General features: G+C 35.4%; 1 protein-coding gene across 3 annotated transcripts in view; it reads left to right on the top strand.

The window, feature by feature from the left end:
- Positions 1–23,756, top strand: part of acap3a (ArfGAP with coiled-coil, ankyrin repeat and PH domains 3a) — a 71,754-nt gene that overhangs the window by 19,136 nt on the left and 28,862 nt on the right. For all 3 annotated transcript variants that reach the window (XM_089124077.1, XM_089124076.1, XM_089124075.1), the window contains exons 2-9: positions 8,308–8,365; positions 11,414–11,533; positions 13,283–13,336; positions 18,391–18,449; positions 19,541–19,724; positions 20,707–20,751; positions 20,835–20,930; positions 22,213–22,287. In XM_089124077.1, the coding sequence (XP_088980203.1) occupies positions 8,308–8,365; positions 11,414–11,533; positions 13,283–13,336; positions 18,391–18,449; positions 19,541–19,724; positions 20,707–20,751; positions 20,835–20,930; positions 22,213–22,287 (691 nt within the window). The remainder of the gene's footprint in view (positions 1–8,307; positions 8,366–11,413; positions 11,534–13,282; positions 13,337–18,390; positions 18,450–19,540; positions 19,725–20,706; positions 20,752–20,834; positions 20,931–22,212; positions 22,288–23,756) is intronic.

The raw sequence follows: 23,756 nt of genomic DNA, 5'->3' as shown, positions 1-23,756 counted from the left end.
TGGGTTTCTTTTTGACACTGGTTTGTTTTTATTCTATAGCTGTTGTTGGCTGAACTTTGCTTCTTTTGTGGAGCCGGTTTTATTGTTTTTAACGCCGCAGAAATGAAACCTATATATTTTCTTTCTACATATTAAGCTCTGAAACACTTGTTTATTTTATATTGACTCGGTAAATCCATTTGACACATCCCCTCTCTGTTTGCAGACTTGAATTTACCATTGTAATATAGACGGACTGTGTGAATACTTCTCAGTGTCTGCTGAAGTGTTATTAAAGGGTCTTTTGCTACTGTCTATGAGCATCTCTGTTTATTCTCTAGTCATGATGAGGGATGGCTAGGGCAGCTGCTCTCTTCCAGAGGTCAGAGGTCAGACTGGACTCAAAGAGTCACGCTGGGATCTTTGGCTGCATCAAAGCCCATTGGTGGCCTGTAGTTATTGGCTGTTTTAGTGCATTACTTGCATAACATCCATTGCTTTAAATGGCATTTGTGTTTGCAGTGAAATAGCTCAAATAACTCCGTGGTTTATTTTTGGATCAGTAGATTTGATATGAACTGATATCAAATAATTTATTGTGCAAAGATTCCAATGACATGGAAGAGAAGAGATGTTGAATAAAGTTGTTATTTTTAGGGGTTTTGTACCCACAAAAAGTATTGTCATTGCTTCACAACATTAAGGTTGAACTACTGGGGTCACATGGACTATTTTAACAATGTTTTTACCACCTTTCTGGGCCTTGAAAGTTGCAGTGATGTAGTCAATGGAGGGACAGAAATCTCTCAGATTTCATCCAAAATATCTTGTATTTTTGTTCCGAGGATGAACGAAGATTGACATGAGGCCCGGGTGAGTTATTAATGACAGAATTGTCATTTTTGGGTAAACTATCCCTTTAAGTTTATGGGATGTAGAATATGGGTATGCCGAATAATTTGCCTTAAGTACTAATGAACAGCTAATATCCTAGTAATATGCATGCTAATACACGACTAGTTCATAGTGAGACCCTAAACTTAAAAGTCTGTTACCATAATATATTATGTAAAAATATATGTATTATATAATGTATATATGTTAGATTTTATATTACTTGTATTAATAAATTTAATTTTTATTTTATTTTTTTCCTATACTGAATTATTATTTATAACAATTTAGCACATTCTCCTCAATTATTTTCATGACAATTGAGCACATTTCCCTATTTATGATTAATAATAATCATCGAAAATGTATACTTTTACTGTTTGTAATTCTCATGAAAGATAATTAAGGAGAATACGCTAAATTGTTATAAAAATAATTCAATATTGGAAAAAACTCAAAAGTTTTATATTAATTTATTTATATAATAGTCATATAATATAATTATAATATCATAATTTTATTTTTTAATATATAAAAAAATGAAGTCTGTCTGTTTTAGGACTATTTAGATGTATTTCGTTTGTGACACTTGTTTTCAATAAAAAAAATATTTTTTGAAGGTAATGATAATCATCATTGAGAGTATTTTTACTTTTGACTTTGTAATTCAAATGAATACAATTGAGGAAAATGTGCTTATAATGTCGCCGTGGGGAAATAAATAAAATAAAGGATTATATTATTAATTTTTATACAAGTAAGTAGATAATGTAAGTATTAGTATTATTATTTATTAATGTATTTATCTCATAAATCCGCTTTAAAGTAGTGTCCCACACAGTTCAGGTGTGTGGTGAGTCATGATGTTTGTGTTTGGCTTCACAGCAATCTGATCTCCATCTGCTCTGACCTGTAAGAATGTTTCCCTGGACGTCCACATTGGTTAAAACTCCCACACACCCCTGGGTCCTGGACGCATTAGCACCTCAGAACGTCTGGAGTATGTTTTGTGACATTACCGCTCAGGCGGGAACAGATTTTTTTGGCGGGAAAGCATCTGATAAAGTGAGGACCGCCATGTTTTCTCACACATGATCCACGCAGGCGGGTTTCGAAGCGGAGATTAGGGAATTGTTTGCACGCACACGCCAGCTGGGTTCACTTTGCCCTGCCAGAACACCGTTAAACACAGATAACTCATCGTATCTGGCTTTGGTGGCCTCGCAGGGTCTGGGATGAGGAGGGGTCCGGGTGGGCTCTTTTGCTCATGACACATTTTAGATGCCTGACTGCACGCTGACCCCTCCAAAATCCACACGCGTTCGCCCAGAGACGTCTGAGAGCTGACATCTCCAATGAGCTGGACGACCCTGTCTGCTTTTGGCTCGTGTGACACACGCCACACACCCATCATAAAGCAGGCTAGAGAGGAAGCCCGCTTGGGTTAAATCTGTCTGTGGCTTTTTTAGAGACGTCCCACTCTTGCAAGAGGATAAAACCAGACCTGAATTGCAAAACAAACACAAACGCAGCGAGTAACGCAGCTTTGGGGAAGAGAAGTAGCATCACTGATAGACGTTTAAGCGGATAATATACAGTCATTATCACAAAAGACTTTGAGTCTGAAGGGGTTTATTTTGCAATAATGACCGACTTCCTGTTTGTTATCTTGCGTATACAATTTGTATGATTTAAACTGGCGCAGTTTAACTTAATGGCCAAACAGAATGTGCATTAAAACCATTATGAGACCGTATGCAAATTTGTTCAATGCATTTTTCCCATACTTTTCAACCAAGAGTATTTAAAAAAAAATCTATAGAGCCCCCATGGCACTATTAATTCAGTTATTCTGCTCACTGGCCATGTTAATGAAGCTTTGTTGTTGTTTTTCGGTCAGTGGCCATAAATGTAAAGGAATTACATTAAAGGAATGAGTTAAATGCATTAAAAATCCATTTAAAAATAATCAACGCATGTTTTCCATACTTCTCAACCAAGTGCATGATGATGTGCTCCAATATACGACACTTACAAACAAAATGTGCATTAAAACTATGGAATTCGTATTATGATATACATAAAATCATGGTGTTCACAGAATAATTCTTTAATTTATTAATTCAGTTTTTCTACACATAGGCCACAATGTTTCAAGTTTTTCTCTTTTTTTATCACTGGCCATGAATTCAGTGACATTTCATTCAAAATGTTAAACAATCTAGTTAAACATCAGTCATTTTTACCATGCTGTTGGTAAAAGTGCATTAAATCGCCATCACATAATTTGTCTTTGAATTAATAAAGCACATTTATAGCATATTGAAGTACATTAGAATTCAATTACTCTGTGCTAGTTACGCTTTTTTTTGGCCATCATTGGCCATCAATTCCATGATTCAAAATATGCATTCAAAATAAAAATGTATGCCCTAGTTATTTAAATCAAGGCCTATTTTTTGGCTCTGTTCGAGCAAGAATGTGCTAAGAAGAGATGTCCAATTTCAATTAATGTTCTTTATGCTTGTTTAATGAACCAAAAACAATTATTGCACATGCACCTGTGGAACAGAGAGACAATTAAGATCACAGCTACAATAATTCACGACATAAAGAGACCTTTCTACTCTGTAAAACCCCATAAGATCCCACTGCATGAGGACTGTGTGTCCATAACGTAAGACACCTAAGGCAGTGTAAATGACATATACAAACAAAAAAAGCACATTAAAACATTTTTATATTCACAGAATTGGGATTAGAATTAATAAAATAGTATTCATGGCATTTTATAGTGCGTTATAATTCAATTACTCTGCACCCTGGCCACGCTGATGCAAGTTTTGCTCTGTTTCTGGGTCAGTGGCTGCATAGATGGAGGCTTCAGGAGAATTAAGGTTTTTACTGAAATAAAAGGTCCAGACGGGGCACTAAGAGGCGTGTGGTCTAAGAATAAACATACTGACACACACACACACACACACACACACACAATTCTCCCTGAATGACTCACTCAAATACTCTGTAACAAAAGGCCAGTCTCCACTGTAACACTATGAGCAATCAATAAATCAATACTGAGTACTCAGCCTAATGATGTCATCATCAGACCCCCACGATGACCCAATCTGAATGGAGACCCTTTTAACAAATCGGTTTTTGCTAAGGCGTCTGAATACATGCATTCACTATCGCTGTTGTGAAAATATTCCCTCAGAAGTGTGATGTTTCTGAGAGAATACAGCGGCGGAAACCATTACTGACAGTGGACGTTGTTCCCGGCTGTTTTTAGCGAGACATTTGATAGTGAAACCCTGGAGTGTTTCTCTCATTACGGTGGTCTCCCCGGCTGATGAGGGTTGTGCCCCTTTCAGCTGGTACCTTCTGGCAAATGCGCCAAGGTCAATAATGCAGTTCACTCATGCAAAAACACATCAACAGTCTGTAGGGCTACGCAAAATGGTGTTTCAAGCCTTTTCACGAAATTCAGATGGCGCAAATGTTTTGTTTTGTAAAAGTCTCAGATGTTGACTTTGTGCAAGCATTGTTCATACTGATTTGACAGAGCTGTCCGAGTCTTGATATAAACAAACCTTGTTCCGACTTCTTTTGTCTGGTTTTCAGTATTGTAGACGGGTTTGTGTAAGTAAACAGAGCCCGGCCCTGCTAGAGGATGTGTCGTAGTCACTAAGCCAGACGCAAACATGTCTCTGCTGGTTCAGCATCTCAGTCAGAATTTGACGTAAACAGAATGAGAACATGGATCCATCATGCCTTGTTACCACTGTGCAGGCTGGTGGTGGTGGTATAATGGTGTTGGGGATGTTTTCTTGGCACACTTGAGGCCCCTTAGTGCCAATTGGGCATTGTTTAAATGCCACGGCCTACCTGAGCATTGTTTCTGACCATGTCCATCCCTTCATGGCCACCATGTACCCATCCTCTGATGGCTACTTCCAGCAGGATAATGCACCATGTCACAAAGCTCGAATCATTTCAAATTGGTTTCTTGAACACGACAATGAGTTGACTGTACTAAAATGGCCCCCACAGTCACCAGATCTCAACCCAATAGAGCATCTTTGGGATGTGGTGGAACGAGAGCTTCGTGCCCTGGATGTGCATCCCACAAATCTCCATCAACTGCAAGATGCTATCCTATCAATATGGGCCAAGAATGCTTTCAGCACCTTGTTGAATCAATGCCACGTAGAATTAAGGCAGTTCTGAAGGCGAAAGGGGGTCAAACACAGTTTTAGTATGGTGTTCTTTATGATTATTATAGTATTACAGCTTGAGATTAAAATTATATAATATTTTAGACTTAAGGACAATCATTGAAAGGTGCTTTTCCATTTAAAACACAATATTCAAGTAGGGTGGCTTTTTAATCTAAATTTGTTGCCTTTAAAGCAGGGGTGCCCAACCCTGCTCCTGCCGATCGACTATTCTGCACAGTTCATCTCCAACCCTAATCAAACACACCTGCCTTTAATGTTCAAGTGATCCTGAAGACCTTAATTGGTTGCTTCAGATGTTGAGATAAACTGTGCAGGATAGTCGATCAGCAGGAGCAGGTTAAAGCATATTGAAAAAAAGCATTAAGCATATTAAGAGAATGTCTTCTGCATTCTCTTCATTTGCAAGATCAAGGTTAAATGAAAAGCAAGTGAGACCATACAGGGTTTGTAAATGTGGGGCCGTCCCCTACAGCGGTTGCCATGGTTACATGCCCGGGGGGGGTGGGCAACATGTGCATCCATCCTCGGAGTGCCATGTGCAGTGAGCTGGCATGGTGGAGGGTGAGGAGGGTGAGGGGGGCGAGTGGGAGAACAGCTGTGCCTCCACCCAGGAAACGCATCAGGAGGTCAGACAGATGCGAGCCTCCGTCTCATGAGCTCACCGCAGTCCAGATGAACTTCATCAAGTTGTGAGACATTATATAAGCTGGATTTGGGGTTTGTTGTCAGGGCAGGAATCCCAGAATGAGCAAATGTTTTTGTAGGGATAAAAACAGACTTTATTATGGAGCAGGTTATACAAAGAATGAACAAAAACTATTCTAAACTGTGGCGTTCAAAGAATAAACAGTGTCTTGTGTGTGTATACAATGGTAACTAGATTTTTTTTTTACATTTTGAGAAGAAATGTTTGCATGTGCTAAACTGACTGCCAGGATATACGGGTTGTGGATGGTCGTTGCTGTGTAATGGCTAAGGTGTTCAGAGTTGCTTTTAGTGATTACTGGGGTGCTTGCTAGGCAGTTTAATGATGCATCTGTCTGTTCTCTATGTTTACATATCTTACACATCGGTTTATTGATAGACATACACTTGTTAATGCTGATGGTGAGGAATTACAGTTGGAATATCCCATAATGCACCTCAAACTGAGTAGCTTATCACTAAGAAACGTCCTGCTCGAGTCGTCCTTGCGATGGAGGTTCAAGTTGAATAACTCGCGCTTGGATTGATATGGTAAAATCGACGCAATCATTACAGTCACCGAGCTTTAGGAAGACTCCGGAGCTGAAGTTCAGATATGTTAATGGGCGTTTTGTTTTCCGACACACACTGTAAGCTGTCGACCAATCACAACCGACTGGGCCGTCTGGCCAATCAGAGCAGAGTAGTCTCGCGGAAAGGAGGAGTTTATTAAGACTGATTCATCCAATGAGTCCTTTGTGAAATATTGAAAATTGTGGTGATGTGCAATGTATAATTATGTTTTTTTTTTTTAACTTGAATGCATGTAAACCTGTTGTAGAAGACCTCCAAAACTAAATTAAGAAACTTTAAAATAGCATAATAAGGGCACCTTTTAACATAAATAAATAAAAAAAATCAAGATATTATGCTTTTCCTTATGAAGCAGAAAGCGGCTGTGCATCTCCAGTCTTTCTTTTGGCTGAGCTGTGATACACTTGTACCGCCACGACCCTGGAGAACAAGAGAGAGGAAGAACCATAGGGGCGGCATTCATTAACCATGTGTGTGTTTCTTTACTTAAGGCACAATTGCTTCTGCTCTAAATAGAGAGCATGTGCATCACTGCAGCCTCTTCTAAACACATCGCATGCAGTGCACAGCGAGATCAGCTGACTGTAATCGTCCAAAGTATTTCAGTTAAATATTAACATAAAGCCTGAGGGTGTCAAACAGCCTCAGAGTTCAGAGGAAAAGCCTTTCTCACAATGGTAGACTCCATGATGGAAAGAGGGAGGTGATGGCACTTTGTCATTGTGGCTCTTCTAAAAAGACCAGATCTGATTGGTCAGTTGGTGAGAATAATAATGACTTTTGAAGCTGCTGCCATTTTGGATAATTTTACATGTCGGACCTACCTTTTTAAAATGTTTAATTTGACATAGATTTAAGTGGTTTTTACTATCACTGTAAAAAAAAAAAATTTTTTTTCTTTTGTCAAATCAACTTAAATAATTTATTTAGTTGAGATAACTTATTATTTTGAGTTTCTGATGATTAAACTAAGCCTCCTTATTGTATTAACTCACTTTTTCTAGTTAAATCAACTTAAAATTTTAAGGCAACCACGTTACCTAATTTTTTAAGTTAAACCAACAATATTTGTTTACAGTGTGTACTTCGAAACTCTATAAAGTAACACAATGTCTGCACCCATATTCACATACTCATACTATGCACTAAAGTGTGTACTATACTTCACTATTTAGAACATGAAGCAGAAGTGTATCCCAAATTTTGAGATACTTCCGTGTGAGAAACTATAGTTTGCTATTTTACTTGTAGGGTCATACTAAAATATGACCCTAAATGTAAGAAGTCCGCCTCGTCCTTTAAGTGTTTGTGGGTAATATTAGCTTTAAAAAAAGGAAATCCACTGATAAAAGAACATCGTTCTGACACTGTTTTTTAATTGTTTAGTACTAGTATCGTAAATTCCTCAAAGAGTGTTTTATGCTACATTTTTGTATTGAACTATTTTTGGTTTTCTTTTTGTTTCAGTTTCATTTGGCAGTCCAGTTAAATAATTTGTGTATTTGTTATTTATATATTATAATCATTTTTATATAAAGAAAATTCAAGAAAGAAATGTTACAAATCAGGGTTGATATTTTCTGTTTATTCAACAATACAAATGCGCTTTGCATTGCATTTTGGGATAGAGTTTTGCATGCGGTGTGCTCTGTTGTATGCTACACATTGTAGATAATGTACTGCAGTTGTCATCTGGGTAAAATGTGCATGTGCGCACAGTATGCATACTATAAACTGCAGATATGTATGGCGCTATGATATCCTGAACATTTAAATTCTCGTGAACTATTTAGAGCTACAGTAATACGATCTACAGATGAAATCTGCTGTTAATCTGTTCCTTGCTGTGTCATCCATTAAAATACAATTGTCGGGCCAAAATAATTCACGTCGTCATTTTTTGTGTGTGTTCCAGGGCAAATATTGATGAGGTGGAGACGGAGGTGGTGGAGATCGAAGCCAAGCTTGATAAGGTAAGACACTTTAAAGCGATCACTTGACCTTCACTTTACCCCGTCGCAGCACATTGAGGGCACGCGTTTGTAAAAGCTTAGTCCTTTGTTGGAAATCACATTTAATACCCTCCAAGACCTCTGTAGCCAAACACTGACATCAGACGCTCCTATAGCAAGGTCAAACGGTCAACCTCAGGCTTTACGGATCATCATGTGCAAATGTTGTTGCAAATCCAGCATAGAAAGCAGAAAACAGTCTGTTTTGTCATTAGAGAGTAGAAAGAGCGTGCGCAGAGAGACTTTTGTGGTGTCACTGAGATTAGTGTGGCGTTCTGGATTAGCGTGTAGTGATGGTAATCGTGTTTAAATGCCGTAAAGATGGCTGGACCTTATTTACGGGAGGATCTAATACTGTAATACTAAAGTCTATTCTAATGCTGTCAATACACTAGCCTTTGGGCAGTTGACATTTTATTTTATTTTATTTAGTATTTTATTTTAGTTGATATTTTATTAATTTTAATTTTATTTTGCATGAAGATTTTCTGATCTTTTTATAGTAATTTAATATAAATTAAATTTGCCTTATTAATTACATTGGTCTCATATTAATAAAAAATTATTGCTAGTTATGTTGACAAGTTACAGTAATATTTGCCAATTTCTCATTAATGCAATTATCTAATCTACCAATCACATGGCAGTTGCTTCAATGCATTTAGGGGTGTGGTCCTGGTCAAGACAATCTCCTGAACTAAGCAAAGCATTTGTGAAGCCACAACACACACAACCTTGAGGCGGATGGGCTACAACCCCACCGGGTACCACTCATCTCCACTACAAATAGGAAAAAGAGGCTACAATTTGCAAGATCTCACCAAAATTGGACAGTTGAAGACTGGAAAAATGTTGCCTGGTCTGATGAGTCTTGATTTCTGTTGAGACATTCAGATGGTAGAGTCAGAATTTGGCGTAAACAGAATGAGAACATGGATCCATCATGCCTTGTTCCCACTGTGCAGGCTGGTGGTGGTGGTGTAATGGCATGGGGGATGTTTTCTTGGCACACTTTAGGCCCCTTAGTGCCAATTGGGCATCGTTTAAATGCCACGGCCTACCTGAGCATTGTTTCTGACCATGTCCATCCCTTTATGGCCACCATGTACCCATCCTCTGATGGCTACTTCCAGCAGGATAATGCACCATGTCACAAAGCTCATTTCAAATTGGTTTCTTGAACATGACAATGAGTTGACTGTACTAAAATGGCCCCCACAGTCACCAGATCTCAACCCAATAGAGCATCTTTGGGATGTGGTGGAACGGGAGCTTCGTGCCCTGGATGTGCATCCCACAAATCTCCATCAACTGCAAAATGCTATCCCATTAATATGGGCCAAGAATGCTTTCAGCACCTTGTTGAATTAAGGCAGTTCTGAAGGGGAAAAGGGGTCAAACACAGTATTAGTATGGTGTTCCTAATAATCCTTTAGATGAGTGTATATTCTTATAGATTATATATTCTAATATACATTTTCATTTTTTCTTGCTAAATTATAAAAAAGTTCTAATTGATGCTAAAACTGGTTAGCGAACAAGATCAAAATCATGGTTCTGGATCATTACAGTCTGCGGTGAAGCTGTTATTTTGCTGAGCCTGATGAAATGATCAAAAGTTGCATGTTGTTGTAATTCAAATGCATGGAAACGGCAAACAACAACAGCATGAGAGAAAGACAATTCATCTCTCTTGCGTCATTGTGCTTAAAACAGTAATGCATAACACACATGAATGAGACCATCACGCATGCAGAGTCGACGTGTGCATATTTACACAGACTCGTGCATACATATGCATATAATTATTTTTAGGAAACTAACGTTTGGATTCTTACTCACAAACTGAACAACATTTTTGCATGACAGTTTCTTGTTGGATCTCGCGTCTGGCCGTTCAGACGTCGAGTCTGTGGGTCTGTTCGGCAGCTGTGTAGAACAAGGCCTTTCTGTTTGTTGGTTTGACTCATGAGGAGAGTGTGGGAAATTAAGAGATTTTCCCAAGCCGATATAGTCAAGCTTTCAGAGTGTGTGGACGTAATCGAAACAACACCTGAGGGAGGAAAGAGGAAGAGAAAATTCAGAAGAAATCAACGATTCTGGAAAAAAGGGAACTAAGCTTTTGTCCTTTGGTTCGTGTCAGACTGTGACAGACACATGGAGCCCATCTGAGAATGCGTCCCATCAGGCATAAAACAAACACACAACCACATGTGAAAGCCCTCCACGGAGTCAGGGGATTTGTGGCATGTGTGAAAGTGGGAAATTTTTGCCTTGGCCTCTACATGTGGGATCTAGTAATTGGCACATTAGTGAGAAGTATTACCGCACAGATGAGACCGCACCTGTTCTGTCTGTGTTTGCGTGATTTTAACGGAAATCGGGTTACGACCTGTTCGCACCAAGAACAATAACAGTTAAGATTTGGTAAAAATCGTTCTAAAAGCAAAAAAATAATCCACAGCACAACTATAACGATACCGGCACAGAGAAACTATATCGTTGGAATCACTTTCAGAACGTTTTTGGAATGACAGCCAATCAGAATCCAGAGCAATTGAAGAGGCAAATGACAAAACTGCAGCGTGAATAAAATTGTCCGCTAGGCCTTTAAAGTCAATCTAATGTTGTACACGCAGGGTCATCCATGTACATAAACATTATCTTCTGATTCTAAAATTAATGAAACAAAAATATTAACTTCTAATATACAGTATTAACTAAAAACTTTCATTAACATTAACACATTATATGAACTAAAGAAGAATGCAAAATGATAATACTATATCAAAATAATAAATATATTTATTGTAAATATTTCATCAAACAATTATGTTATGCTGCAATATATCAAGAGGTTTTAATTTTCTGCTATGCCAGCACAGTTGAGGTTATGATTTTATTAAGTTGTAAACGTTTTCTGCTGATTCTTTAAAACATATTTTATCTATGGATGGTTTTTATTGTGTGTTATGTTAACTCTTTCCTCTCTTTGTTTTTCTGTAATAGCTGGTAAAGCTGTGTGGTGGTATGATTGAAGCTGGGAAAGCGTACGTCACCGCCAACAAGCTCTTTATCAATGGCATCCGTGACCTATCCCAGCAGTGCAAGAAGGACCAGATGATATCGGTAATATTTCATTATGTACATGTCACACACTCGGCTTTCTGTCAGTTCTGATCACAATGAGAATTGTACGGAAATCGGATTCCTAACGATTCCATTAAAGGAGACCTATTATGCAAAATTCACATAATAATAATAATCTATCTAATCTATATAATGATATATCTAATAATCTAATCTATTAACGCAGTGTTTGTACTACACAAAACACTACAGAAAAATTATACTATTTAAATTATATAAAATTATACTATTATTTGATTCAACTTTTTTATTTGGTTCATTATTTATTTTCATTTGAATATTTATTATACATTAAATGTATTTATTATTATTTATTTTCATTTGAATATTTATTATACATTACATGTATTTATTATTATTCATTTTCATTTTAATATTTATTATACATTACATATGTTTATTTTTATTTATTTTCATTTTAATATTTATTATACATTACATGTATTTATTTTTATTTATTATTATTTTTTTATATTTATTATACATTACATTAATTTATTTGTATTTTATTATTATTTATTTTCATTTTGATATTTATTATGTTTTTTAAAAAAAAACTATGATATTATTTTCTAATTTAACATATATTACTTTTATTGTTTTAATTTTTTTATGTATTCTTTTGTTTTTAAAGTAGACATACCATTTATTTATTTAAAAAAAATGTGAATCGTCCAAATTATTTATTATTATTTATTTTCATTTTAATATTTATTATACATTACATGTATTTATTTTTATTTTATTATTATTTGTTTTCATTTTAATATTTATTATACATGACATGAATTTATTTTTATTTTATTATTATTTATTTTCATTTTGATATTTATTACAATTTGTAAAAAAATATGATATTATTTTCTTATTTAACATATATTACTTTTATTGTTTATTTTTTTATTTTTAAAGTAGACCCATCATTTAAAAAAAAAAAAATCTGAATCTTCCAAATGTGTAATTCTGTGACAAAGTGATTGAGTCTTTTTGGCCGATTCAGTCTCACAAGAGTCATTCATTCATGAATCGGGCCTTATTGTCTGAAACCAGTGAGGAAAGTAGGGAAATGTATAGTCTATTTTTCTGGTGCTCAACATTTCTTGTTCATCATATTCTTTCACAGTGGCACTTGAGACGAAACAACGTGGAAGTTCAAGAACCGTTATCAAAACTGTACACCACAAATCGTCCAATTGTAGTATTGTTTTCCATGTTCTCAAGCCTACACGTCTGCTTTTAATTGCGAGTTCTTTACTGGCAGGCTCGCTGACATGAGGGCGTCAGTCTCAGACACTCATTGACCTTGATTAGACATGGATTCAGTCAGAAGGCACCATGCTCCTGTGCTCTCGCCGTTCTCTCTCAGCAGTGCCAATAGGGTTAGACTCATTGCCGCCATCTGTAAATGCTATTAAGAGTCTTTTTGGCTTCTCTTCTCTTGTACCCAGCTGACTAATGTTGAGCATCTTATTAAAACCTGCTGCTATTTGCATTTTCCACAGTAAAAACATCAAGTCAGCCCCACAATTACATTTCCATTTCGACAAAAGCCTGTTGCACGCACACAGCAGGGCTAGTTTTCCTTGTCTGCGTGGCCCAGAATATGAATCAACGATGATACGAGAATAAACACGCGATTGAATTACCAGTATGACTCTGTTGATTTTGATCAAACATTGTTTGAATTTTGAGGATTGTAAGCTTTTTTTTGTGTGTGTATTTTCACAGGATTGCCTGGAAAAATGTGGCGAGAGTTTGCAGGAGATCGTCAACTACCACATGGTGCGTCTCGTGTTTTTTCTCATTTCTTTTCTGTGGGACAGGTCCACTGATCATGTTATGAAATGTTAATGTGTTCTTCTCCATCATGTGTCGCTCTGTTCTAGTGTGCCCTGGATGTGATGTGTGTGAATAATTGAACATGCTATGATGCCGTGAATCATGAATGATCCTTGTTTCTCATCAGATTGGATGTAAATCATAAATGATGCTCTGTCGGTTGTTGTGAGCGTCTCTCCTGGTCATAAGAGACCGTATCTAGAGCAGTGGTTCTCAGCTTGTTTTGCTTTTGTTTTGCTCCTACATTTCGTATTTGGCATCAAGTGGTGACGCAAAACAGCAACAGAATTGTGCAAAAGCAATCAGAAATGTCTTTGGGATCAGATGCTAACATTGATTTATATTATGATTTATATCATATTGTTTCTGGCATGTGCTTCAGTCGGAAGGGACTATTGTTAGTTTCTAACACCCATTCGTCTGTTCGTACAGCGTATTCTTTTTTCTAGGCCTCGTGAGGTGCCAGATCTGACCCTTGCTGTCCCGGCCGTCTCTCTGTTAACTAAGCTTTACACTGAGCGTTTAGTGTGCTCTTTAGAGAGAGCCCAGCAGAGCCACATGAGGAAATGACATCACAAACAAGGTTAAAGGGCAAGGTCATCAGAGGGCTGGCTAGTGAATCCTATGGTGTGTGTTTGTGTGTGTTGGACAGCACCTGAGCAGTGTGTGCAGTGAGGTATAAACATGAACGCTTGAGGGTCACTTATATAAATGGATGCAGAAAGACAAACACATGCCTCAGTGCACACGAGCACTTGCACTGAGACACCCCTCCATTAATGCAGTATCACTCCTACCAAACTGAACACGGCTTTTATAACTCAACTGTGTTAATCATGGTCATATGTGTTCTTTATCATACACAATCTAAACAATGCTGGGTTGTTTTAACCCAAATGTGGGTCAAATATGAACAAACCCAAATGTTGGGTTAAAAATATCATTTAAAATTTAAAACTTTCAACTGTAAATTTTCTTTATTACATTTTTAACCCAATGTTTGGGTTTGTCCATATTTAACCCACATTTGGGCTGAAACAACCCAGCATGTTTTAAAGTGCAACAGTCATAAACGCAGATTATAAACTTGTTTCTTATTTTAAAATAGAACTAAATATTTTTTGTCCATACACTCTAAAAAATGCTGGGTTATTTTAACCCAATTTTGGGTCAAATATGGACAAACCCAATAGTTGGATTAAAAAATGCAATTTATAAATTTAACCCAACAGCTGGGTTTGTCCATATTTGACCCGCCATTTTGAACCGCCATTATTCCTGAATTCTTTTACACACTACATTGTAAATAAAGCATATTTTATTATTTAAACAGTAAATCTATAACTACACTTATATTGTATGAATTTACTTTTTTAACTAAATAATTTGTGAATTATTATTGTTATTTTATCCATTTAAAAAAAAAAAATTTCGTCAATATTGACCAGCCATTATCTCAGAATTTATATCCAGATTGATCATGAACTTTGTATATTGCTTCACATTTGTAATCACAACATTTTTTCTTTTGTCAAATCAACTTAAATAATTTATGTGGTTCAGATAACATAATATTTTGAGTTTCTGATGATTAAATCAATTGTATTAACTCAATGTTTCCATTTCAATGAACTTTGGACCGGGTTACTTCATTTTTTAAGTTAAACCAACAATATTTTTTTACAGTGTAGAAAGGTCATTTTAATGTTCCCGAATGGTCTTTTTATTTTGCGTCAGAACACGGATAATGTTATTAACGGGATTTACCTGACTTCTGGACAGGAAATGATTCAAACTGGAAAATCCACAATCATGTGAAATGCTGCAATAGTATGTGAAGATGGGGGTTTTAGAAAGAACGAGGGAGTTTTTTTGGGAAGTAAGAACTCTTCCTGTGCTGAACTGTCCCTGGGATTGTTTGGAAAGCGGCTGAAAGGGATTGGAGAGGGAATAAAGGGCTTTTTGCAAATTGGAAGTATTTAATGAGCCGCATGTTACAGATTCTCCTAGATCTCGTGCAGAGAGTGAAGCCGCTAACCATCAGTGTGGTTACTTGGCATTTGGCATTGTGAGTACAGTTAACCTTTTGTTAGCCTCACATACTGTTGTGTGCAGAGATGAAATGCAGGGGGGGAATTCAGCACAGGAAGAGCACATAATCTGGATATTATTAAGCATATTCATACACTCTTGACTTGGCATGTTCAGAATAACAATACAAGACAGGAGAACAAAAGTGGACAGTAACCCATTACCAACTATTAAACAACCATTCATTGTATAATAATAATATTTTTGTTGTTATTTAATTATATTTATATTATGTTATTTTATAATTATTTTATTTAATACATATATACATTTATTTATATTGTATTTATGTATTATTTAAATGCATGTATTTTTTTATTGAAATAAATTATAGAAATTATATATATTTATAGTGTATTAATTTAATTGATCAAAATAGCTTTATATTTAATTCACTTTGTGATAAAAACCTTTTTATTAATTAAATTATGTATAATTACTTTTTTCAAAATAAGTAATGTATACATTTATCAAATATGTATTATTTAAATAATAAATGTTACAAATAAATGTTATATTTGAAATGTATATTACACATTATATATTTAATAAATTAAATATATTTATTTAAACAACAAATAATTATTATAATTATTTATGTTGTAGTTAGTGCTTATTTTATTTAAGTTAATGTATTATTTTATTCAAATAATTCAAATATTACATTTATTTACAGTATAATGTATTGATAACATTTCTTGAATCAAATATAAATATATATTCAACGCGTTCTCATCCCAAAGCGTCATATATTATGCATTATGTAATAGTTGAAATTTGTGTTATTCAAACAATATATTATTAATAATAAATATGTTTTTGGGGGGTATGTGTGTATGTGTGTGTGTATGTGTGTGTGTGTATATATATATATATATATATTTTTTTTTTTTTCCTTTTTTTTTCAGATGAAACACTCACTTAGCACATAGCAATGTTTTAAACCTCGATATGTCAGTCTGTGGACCGCACACAGGGTGTTTCTCTCCCTTCCGCCAATGACCCGAGTCCGGCGAGTTGGGTTCTCGCTTTCCCAGAACCTGCTGCTTCATTTAAAGGTCGTTTGGATGCAGGATAAGCCACTGACATCTATTAGAGCTCTGTTGTTTAGTGATGAGCATTTAAAAGAAAGACTCTTGTGTTTTATAGAGGGATCTTTGTTGCCTAACCGTAGGGGAGGCTGTAAACCTTGGCGTGAGGCACAGAGGACCACAAAAGCATCGCCCTTCATCACCAAGCACCTTATTTGGGCCCTGCCGAAGTTTATAGTGCTATAAACTGACCCGCAATAGGAAAGCGTGAAGTGAAGCGCTTTGTTTAAATGTGTTCATCTGAGGCGTTACATCAGAATCTGGGTTTACAGCTCTACTGACATTTCTTATCATTTTCCTGTTTGTGGTGTTGCAGTAAAATGTGGTTAGGAGATTTTTCTCACGCTGATGTAATAAATTAAATTTACTTGAGATTATGTTTGCATAATGGAGAGTAGGCCTTCAGGTTGTTGTTGTTTTTTTTCTTCTTATGATAAGCTGAATGTAATGACACTTCTCCACACAAATGACCACTGAAAATGCCAAAAAGTCTATTTATATAAAAAAAAAGCATTTAAAAAGTCAATTTATTTATATATTATATTTTTATATAGCTATATGTATTATTTAAATGCATATTTTATTATTGTATTTATGTTATTAAAAGTCATTATATATATATATATATATATATATATATATATATATATATATATATATATATATATATATAATTAAATAATTGTAAATAATGAATATTATTATGTGTGCATTATGAAATATGAATAGTAGTTCTGCAATTTTTTTTTAGGACAAGCTGCAAGAAAATACAATTTTCCCAAAAAATAATCACTGAAAATGTAAAAAAAAAAAAAAAAAAAGTCTTCCATTTTATTTAAATGCAGTCTTGCATCTTGAAAATAATGATCTTTTGTATTTTATCATTATATTTTCTGCCTATTTTCAGTGAGTTGCACAGTTCAATGGTAAGAAACCGACATATAAAGCGACCAATCCGTTTTGATTGAGTTTTTACGTGTAATTTAGGGGCGAGTTTTTCTGAAATAGTTGGTGATATGAAAAATTTGACCAAATTATTTTGGTCTGAAACCCTCTATATAGAAAAACGACCTTTTAACCAAGATGTATGTCCGTCCAGAAGTAATAAAAACTGAATATTTCCCAAACATCAAATGCTTTAGATGCTTTATGTATTCCTGCAGTGTTGGACACCGTCCTGAGGTCCCAGTGTTCTCCCAGACGATTAGTCTTGATGTCCCTCTGTAGCTTCTGTGGTGATGTGGATGTGACTAAACCACATCCTAAGTATCTTGCATCACCTCTCTTGTTTTTCAGTTGTTTCCTTCGCTCCCTCTTCTTTCTTTCATGTCTCTCCCTCCCTGCCCGAGTGACCTATTTTCCCTCCGCCGCTGCAGCGTGGCGTACGCGATCAGTTCAGACGTCCTCGCGCAGAGACTCGCCATGAATCTCAATGAGGCGCAGGGGTGTGTGATGATGATGATGATGATGTGTGTGTGTTGTAAGGTCTCACTCGCAGGTTTACATCCTCTAGCTAGCTCACATTAAACAAATGCGAGAGCGCGATCTAGTGTTGATATGGGGTTATTACATGCGACATTCACAACAAGTGTCTCCCAACCACCTTTTTTCCCCACAGGGTTCTCATTCATTGCTGTGATTTTGTGTAGTTGTATTGTTGTGTTGTAATAGTCCTAACTTATTTGTTTATCTTCATATTGAGCTATTTCGGCCTGCGTTTCTCAGAGAATAGGCCAGTCTGATGAAAAGATACTTTGATGCCATTGGCTAAAACTAAGATATATTTATTTATATGTATTATTTTGTGTTTTTCAGATCCTGTTTGATCAAGCTCAGAGATCAGTGAAGCAGCAGTTACACAACTTTGTGAAAGAGTGAGTGTACTGGACTATATTTGAACACATATTGCGATGTTACTTACCCTTCTGAACTTGTGTTACATTTTGACACAATATTAATCATGCATTATGCATTTTTTTTCTGATTAAAATTGTGATTTTTGTGAAATTGTGGTTTTATTATCTCTTTAATCTCTAGGTTTGCTTATATATGATATATAATTAAATATGACTATAAAATAATAATAACAACAATACTATTGTAATAATTCCTTGTAAAGTAAAAAAAAATGCATTTAAGAAAAATGAATAGTTATTTTATTTTACAGTACAACTATACAATTTCAACACTAATATTTATATATATATATTCATATTTAATTAATTAATATTTATTTAATTTTCTTCTTAAAGCTCTTAGTAAAATAAAAGTAAATAGCGTGTGTGTTCATGTGTTCAGAAATGCATTTTTTATTGCAATCATATTTGTAGTAGCTAGTATTCTCTCCTTTAAAATGAAAATTAAACTCACTGAAATTAAACTGATATCACTCTGAAAGGTCAGTGATGTGGAAGTGTCGCCCTGTGTTTTATTTTCACTTCTGCCCACAATCACACACACTGGGGAAGGTTTTTTTTTCCATTATTGTGCTTCCCGCAGGGTGATTATAAATAATGATCTGACTTTTAGAGCTCATTAATAATTAATGTGTCCTCATGGAGGATAATGGGATTCTTGAGAGCAGGTTCCTATTCATTCATCACAGGTGATCACTGATAATTCAGTGGGCGGAAGATTTATGTGGTAAAACGAATGGTATTTCAGGAAGATCACTTCGATATGAAGCTTTTATTAGATCCACCTGATCTGTCATGTGCAATTTTTTTCAGACAATATTAATATTTCAGAGATACTGTGTTAAAATAAGGACAATAGCCTCTCTGGTTTACCCTGAAAGTGCTAGAACAAGAATAGCTCACAAAAAAAGGAAATTTCTCACAGGGAAAAAAAAACCCTCAGTGAGATCCCTAAAACCTATTCATTTCCTTGGGATCAAACCCGAAGCCTCCATATCAGCATTAGGCCACTACAAGCCATCTAACGAATATCTGTCTGTATTTTTTAGTGACGTGCGTAAATTCAAGGACACGAAGAAGCACTTTGATAAGGTGAGGGAGGATCTGGAGATAGCACAGGTGAAGAACGCACAGGCACCTCGAAACAAACCCCACGAGGTGGAGGAAGCCACCTGCACCCTCAACTTCACCCGCAAGTGCTTCCGACATCTCGCACTGGACTACGTGCTACAGGTAGAAACTATATGCATTAAAGTCAGCTTACAAAAGTCTTTTCATCCCCATTGTAACGTAAATCCGAGTGAAATGGCTTCTCGAACAGGAAACATGTAGGGTGGGGCTTGATTTTGTCCATGGGGAATTGATTGGATGGTTGTGGTTTGCTATTGGTGGATGTCATGTGAGTGACAGGTTGCCCCGCCCTTACGCCAGTAAACATGTCATCAGAGAAGAGAAGAGATGTCACTGCAAGAAGGAGGGGAAGATATTTTAATTAAAGATTACGAGAGCACTTGAATTTTAAGATGCATCATTTATAATAAATACTGCAATATTCCCCCCAAAAAAGTTACAAATGTTGACTTCAACATGAATGATCAATGGACAGTATGATTTGCAACATTTATTAACCTTTGATAATGTTCATGAAAATGTTCATTAACTGATGTTAACAGATACACATTTAGAGTTTAATAAATGTATTTGTAAATGTTGAACTTAAATGATGTGAGAAATCTAATTTTCTAAATCTAAAAAAATTGAGGAATCAAATTTTCCTTGTTTTTTTTTTTTTAAATATAAAAGGTCTTTCTTTGGACCATTGAAACATTCGGCAAGTTTAAATTAACTACACTTTAAATTTAGTATTTTTTTTATTTTATTATTATTTATTTTATTTTTATTTTTTAGTATTTTTTTTCTTTATTCACACATAATAAACATAATATTTTGTATGGCGTCCTTTGGCCTTTCTTCAAGCATTGTTGATAGATAGATAGATAGATAGATAGATAGATAGATAGATAGATAGATAGATAGATAGATAGATAGATAGATAGATAGATAAATAGATAGATAGATAGATAGATAGATAGATAGATAGATAGATAGATAGATAGATAGATAGATAGATAGATAGATAGATAGATAGATAGATAGATAGATACTGTATGAACATATAAGAGTGTTTTATAAATATCTCTTGTTCCCCATATAGATCAATGTCCTTCAAGCCAAAAAGAAATTTGAGATCTTAGATGCGGTGAGTATCATTGATGTATTTTTTTCCTGGTTTATGTAATATACTGTATAGCTTTGTTCTGAGCTCTGTCCTGCTTTGTGCAGATGTTATCCTTCATGCATGCGCAGTACTCCCTGTATCAGCAAGGCTATAACCTCCTGGATGAGATTGACCCCTACATGAAGAAACTGGCAGCTGAGGTGAGCACTGTTCCCTATGGGCACTTTGAGTCAATATTTTAAGGTCACAAATGTTTGTGTTTGCAAATTTACGACTAGACGTACACCTGAACAAAAAACTATAAAATATTTCAAAACATTTTTTTAATGACAAGACCAGGCTGTTCAGTTGTCATTCTCTGAAAAAGAATTTTGAATAAATCCGTCAGCATCGACTTAGTCTAAAATTAAGCAAATACCGTGGTATTCAAATGTTCAAATCTTGTTTTTAGTTGGGAATGCGTTATGTGTTTAACCCTTGTGCTGCATTAGATTTTTAACACCGTTGAGTGCATTAAGGACCAAAAATGGCCACATATTAAACATTGCCTAAAATATTATATATTATTATTATTTTCCACTTTTACCAAGTTAAATCTTTTAACCAGCATCAGTCCTCATCATAACTACCAAAAATGTATTCAATTTCAGAATTTTAACCCTTTAATTACCAGTTTTGTTTGCGAAACCATCGATTTGTATAAGAGGAAAAAACACAAAAATTCAATTATTTTCAATAAACTAAATGCAAAGAGAAAACTTTAGATTTGGATTATCACAGTCCCACCTTGCAAAAAATCCCACTTAGCGCGTTAGAGACCAAAAATGGCCACCTATTAAACATTGCCTATTGCCTAAAATAAGGTGCATTTCCACCCATAGGGAATAAATATGTAGTGACGTCATCTGGTGGAATACACTATATAATGCAAATATAATGCTTTTGCTTCAAAATGAAAGGATGTTTGTGCAAAAATCATGTTTCATGTATTACTGGCAGCCTCAGATTTAAACAACGTTTTAATGGGTTTCAATGGGCCATTTTTGGTCTTTATGGTGCTGAGTGTTACTATTTGATCCACACAGTGTGTGTTATACATATTTTGCAAAATGGGATCACATTTTTTACATGTATCCAAAAAGTCACAATTTTGCCAAATTTCATACCATTTGCATTAAAACAGCCAAAATGGTCAAAGAAATTAAACTGCAAAAGACCAAAAATGTCCCTAATGCAGCATAAGGGTTAAAACACGTTGACCTCAGACCAACAAGCGCATGATCTCTATCTGATTTCTGTCTAATTAGTTCATCGACAAACCATGTTACATCACTAACTTTAGTACTAAACTTCCCGTCACATCTGAAAGCGCAGTGCCAAAATGGACACAACCAATGCCTGCAGAATGAACATGATCGTGTTTTCTTAATAAATACATGACAACAACAAACTTATAATGACCGATTGTTCATCTTGTCACAGCTGGATCAACTGGTGATTGATTCAGCGATGGAGAAGAGAGAAATGGAGCATAAACATGCCACGATTCAGCAGAGGGTAAGAACAAACACACACACAAACAAAAACTCAGTTAAAGTGTCCCTATTATGCTTTTTCAGACATTACCTTTCATGTAGTGTGTAATATAGTTTCAAAGATCAAAGTGCAGATTATATTTACCTATATTGCATGGCCTTGGATGCATGTAAACCTATTGTATGAGACTTTAAAAATGAGGAGCCTTAAAGGAGTAGTTCACTTTAAAAAAAAAAAAAAAAAACTTTTGCTGATAAGATGATGTCTTTCTTTCTTCAGTCGAAAAGAAATTAAGGTTTTTGATGGAAACATTCCAGGATTTTTCTTCATATAATGGACTTCAATGGAGTTCAAACGGTTCAAGGTCCAAATGAGAGTTTCAGTGCAGTTTCAAAGGGCTTTAAACGACACCAGACGATGAATAAGGGTCTTATCTAGCGAAACGATCGATCATTTCAAAAATAAATAACGAAGTTTAAGTTTTAGAAGCACAAATGCTCGCCATGCTCTACTCTCCTGTTCGAACTCGTTCATCAAAATGAACAAATCTTTTTTTGAGTCATTTGGTTCATTCAACGAAGGAAATGACTCGGAAAAAAGATTTGTTCGTTTTGATGAACTAGTTCGAACAGGAGAGTCACGAACGTGCATCACAGAACAGAGCAAGGCGACCATTTTAGCTTATAAAACTTAAACTTTTGTATTTATTTTTGAAATGACCGATATTTTCGCTAGATAAGACCCTTATTCATTGTCTGGTGTCGTTTAAAGCCCTTTGAAGCTGCACTGAAACTCTCTTTTGGACCTTGAACCGGAAAAATCCTGAAATGCTTTCATCGAAAAACTTAATTTCTTTTCGACTGAAGAAAGAAAAGTTTTTTTTTTAAAGTGAATTACTCCTTTAATAATAGCATTATAGGGGCACTTTTTGGACTGTTACAAAGATACTCTGTATGATACCAGTGTTGACTCGTGTCTAATGCCAGAATTAGGCTGTTAAAGACACTAATCTTCGAAAGAAAGTACGTGTTCAGTGTTCAATTGAGTTAGTGACTTTAATTGAACTAGTCAAAATACGAAAGACTCAACTCCTAATTCCTTTTCGTAGCAAATTAAAGTTTCGATTACTTTTTCTTCGAATTTAACCTAGTTTTGCAAAGATAAAAGCTACGGTCGCTCACGTCTTGCCTGCATCGTTTTCCTAACCTCTCGTTTTTCTTGTTTGGAAGAAAGTTAAATATTGATTTAATTTTTTTCATGTTTGGTTAAATAAAGCCCTGAGTTATTTAAAGGCATTTTTATGTATACTTTCTCCTTCAGTGTTTGTACTTTTGTTTCCCTGGCAGGAGTAGAAACAAATCTTCTGTCCTCAAATGTCACAGTTATTAATGATGTTGAGCAGACATGAATTGGATATATTTTGGGCGAAGAGAAAATAGACCTTGCTGAAGTTCCTTCAGAAGATTCTCAGCAAGAACTCTGACAGCTCC

This window comes from Pimephales promelas, chromosome 20, assembly GCF_988280905.1.
Source record: "Pimephales promelas chromosome 20, fPimPro1.hap1.1, whole genome shotgun sequence".
Classification (NCBI taxonomy): Eukaryota; Metazoa; Chordata; class Actinopteri; order Cypriniformes; family Leuciscidae; genus Pimephales; species Pimephales promelas.
Note: the sequence above shows the minus strand (reverse complement) of the source record. Positions and strands in the feature narration are given on the sequence as shown.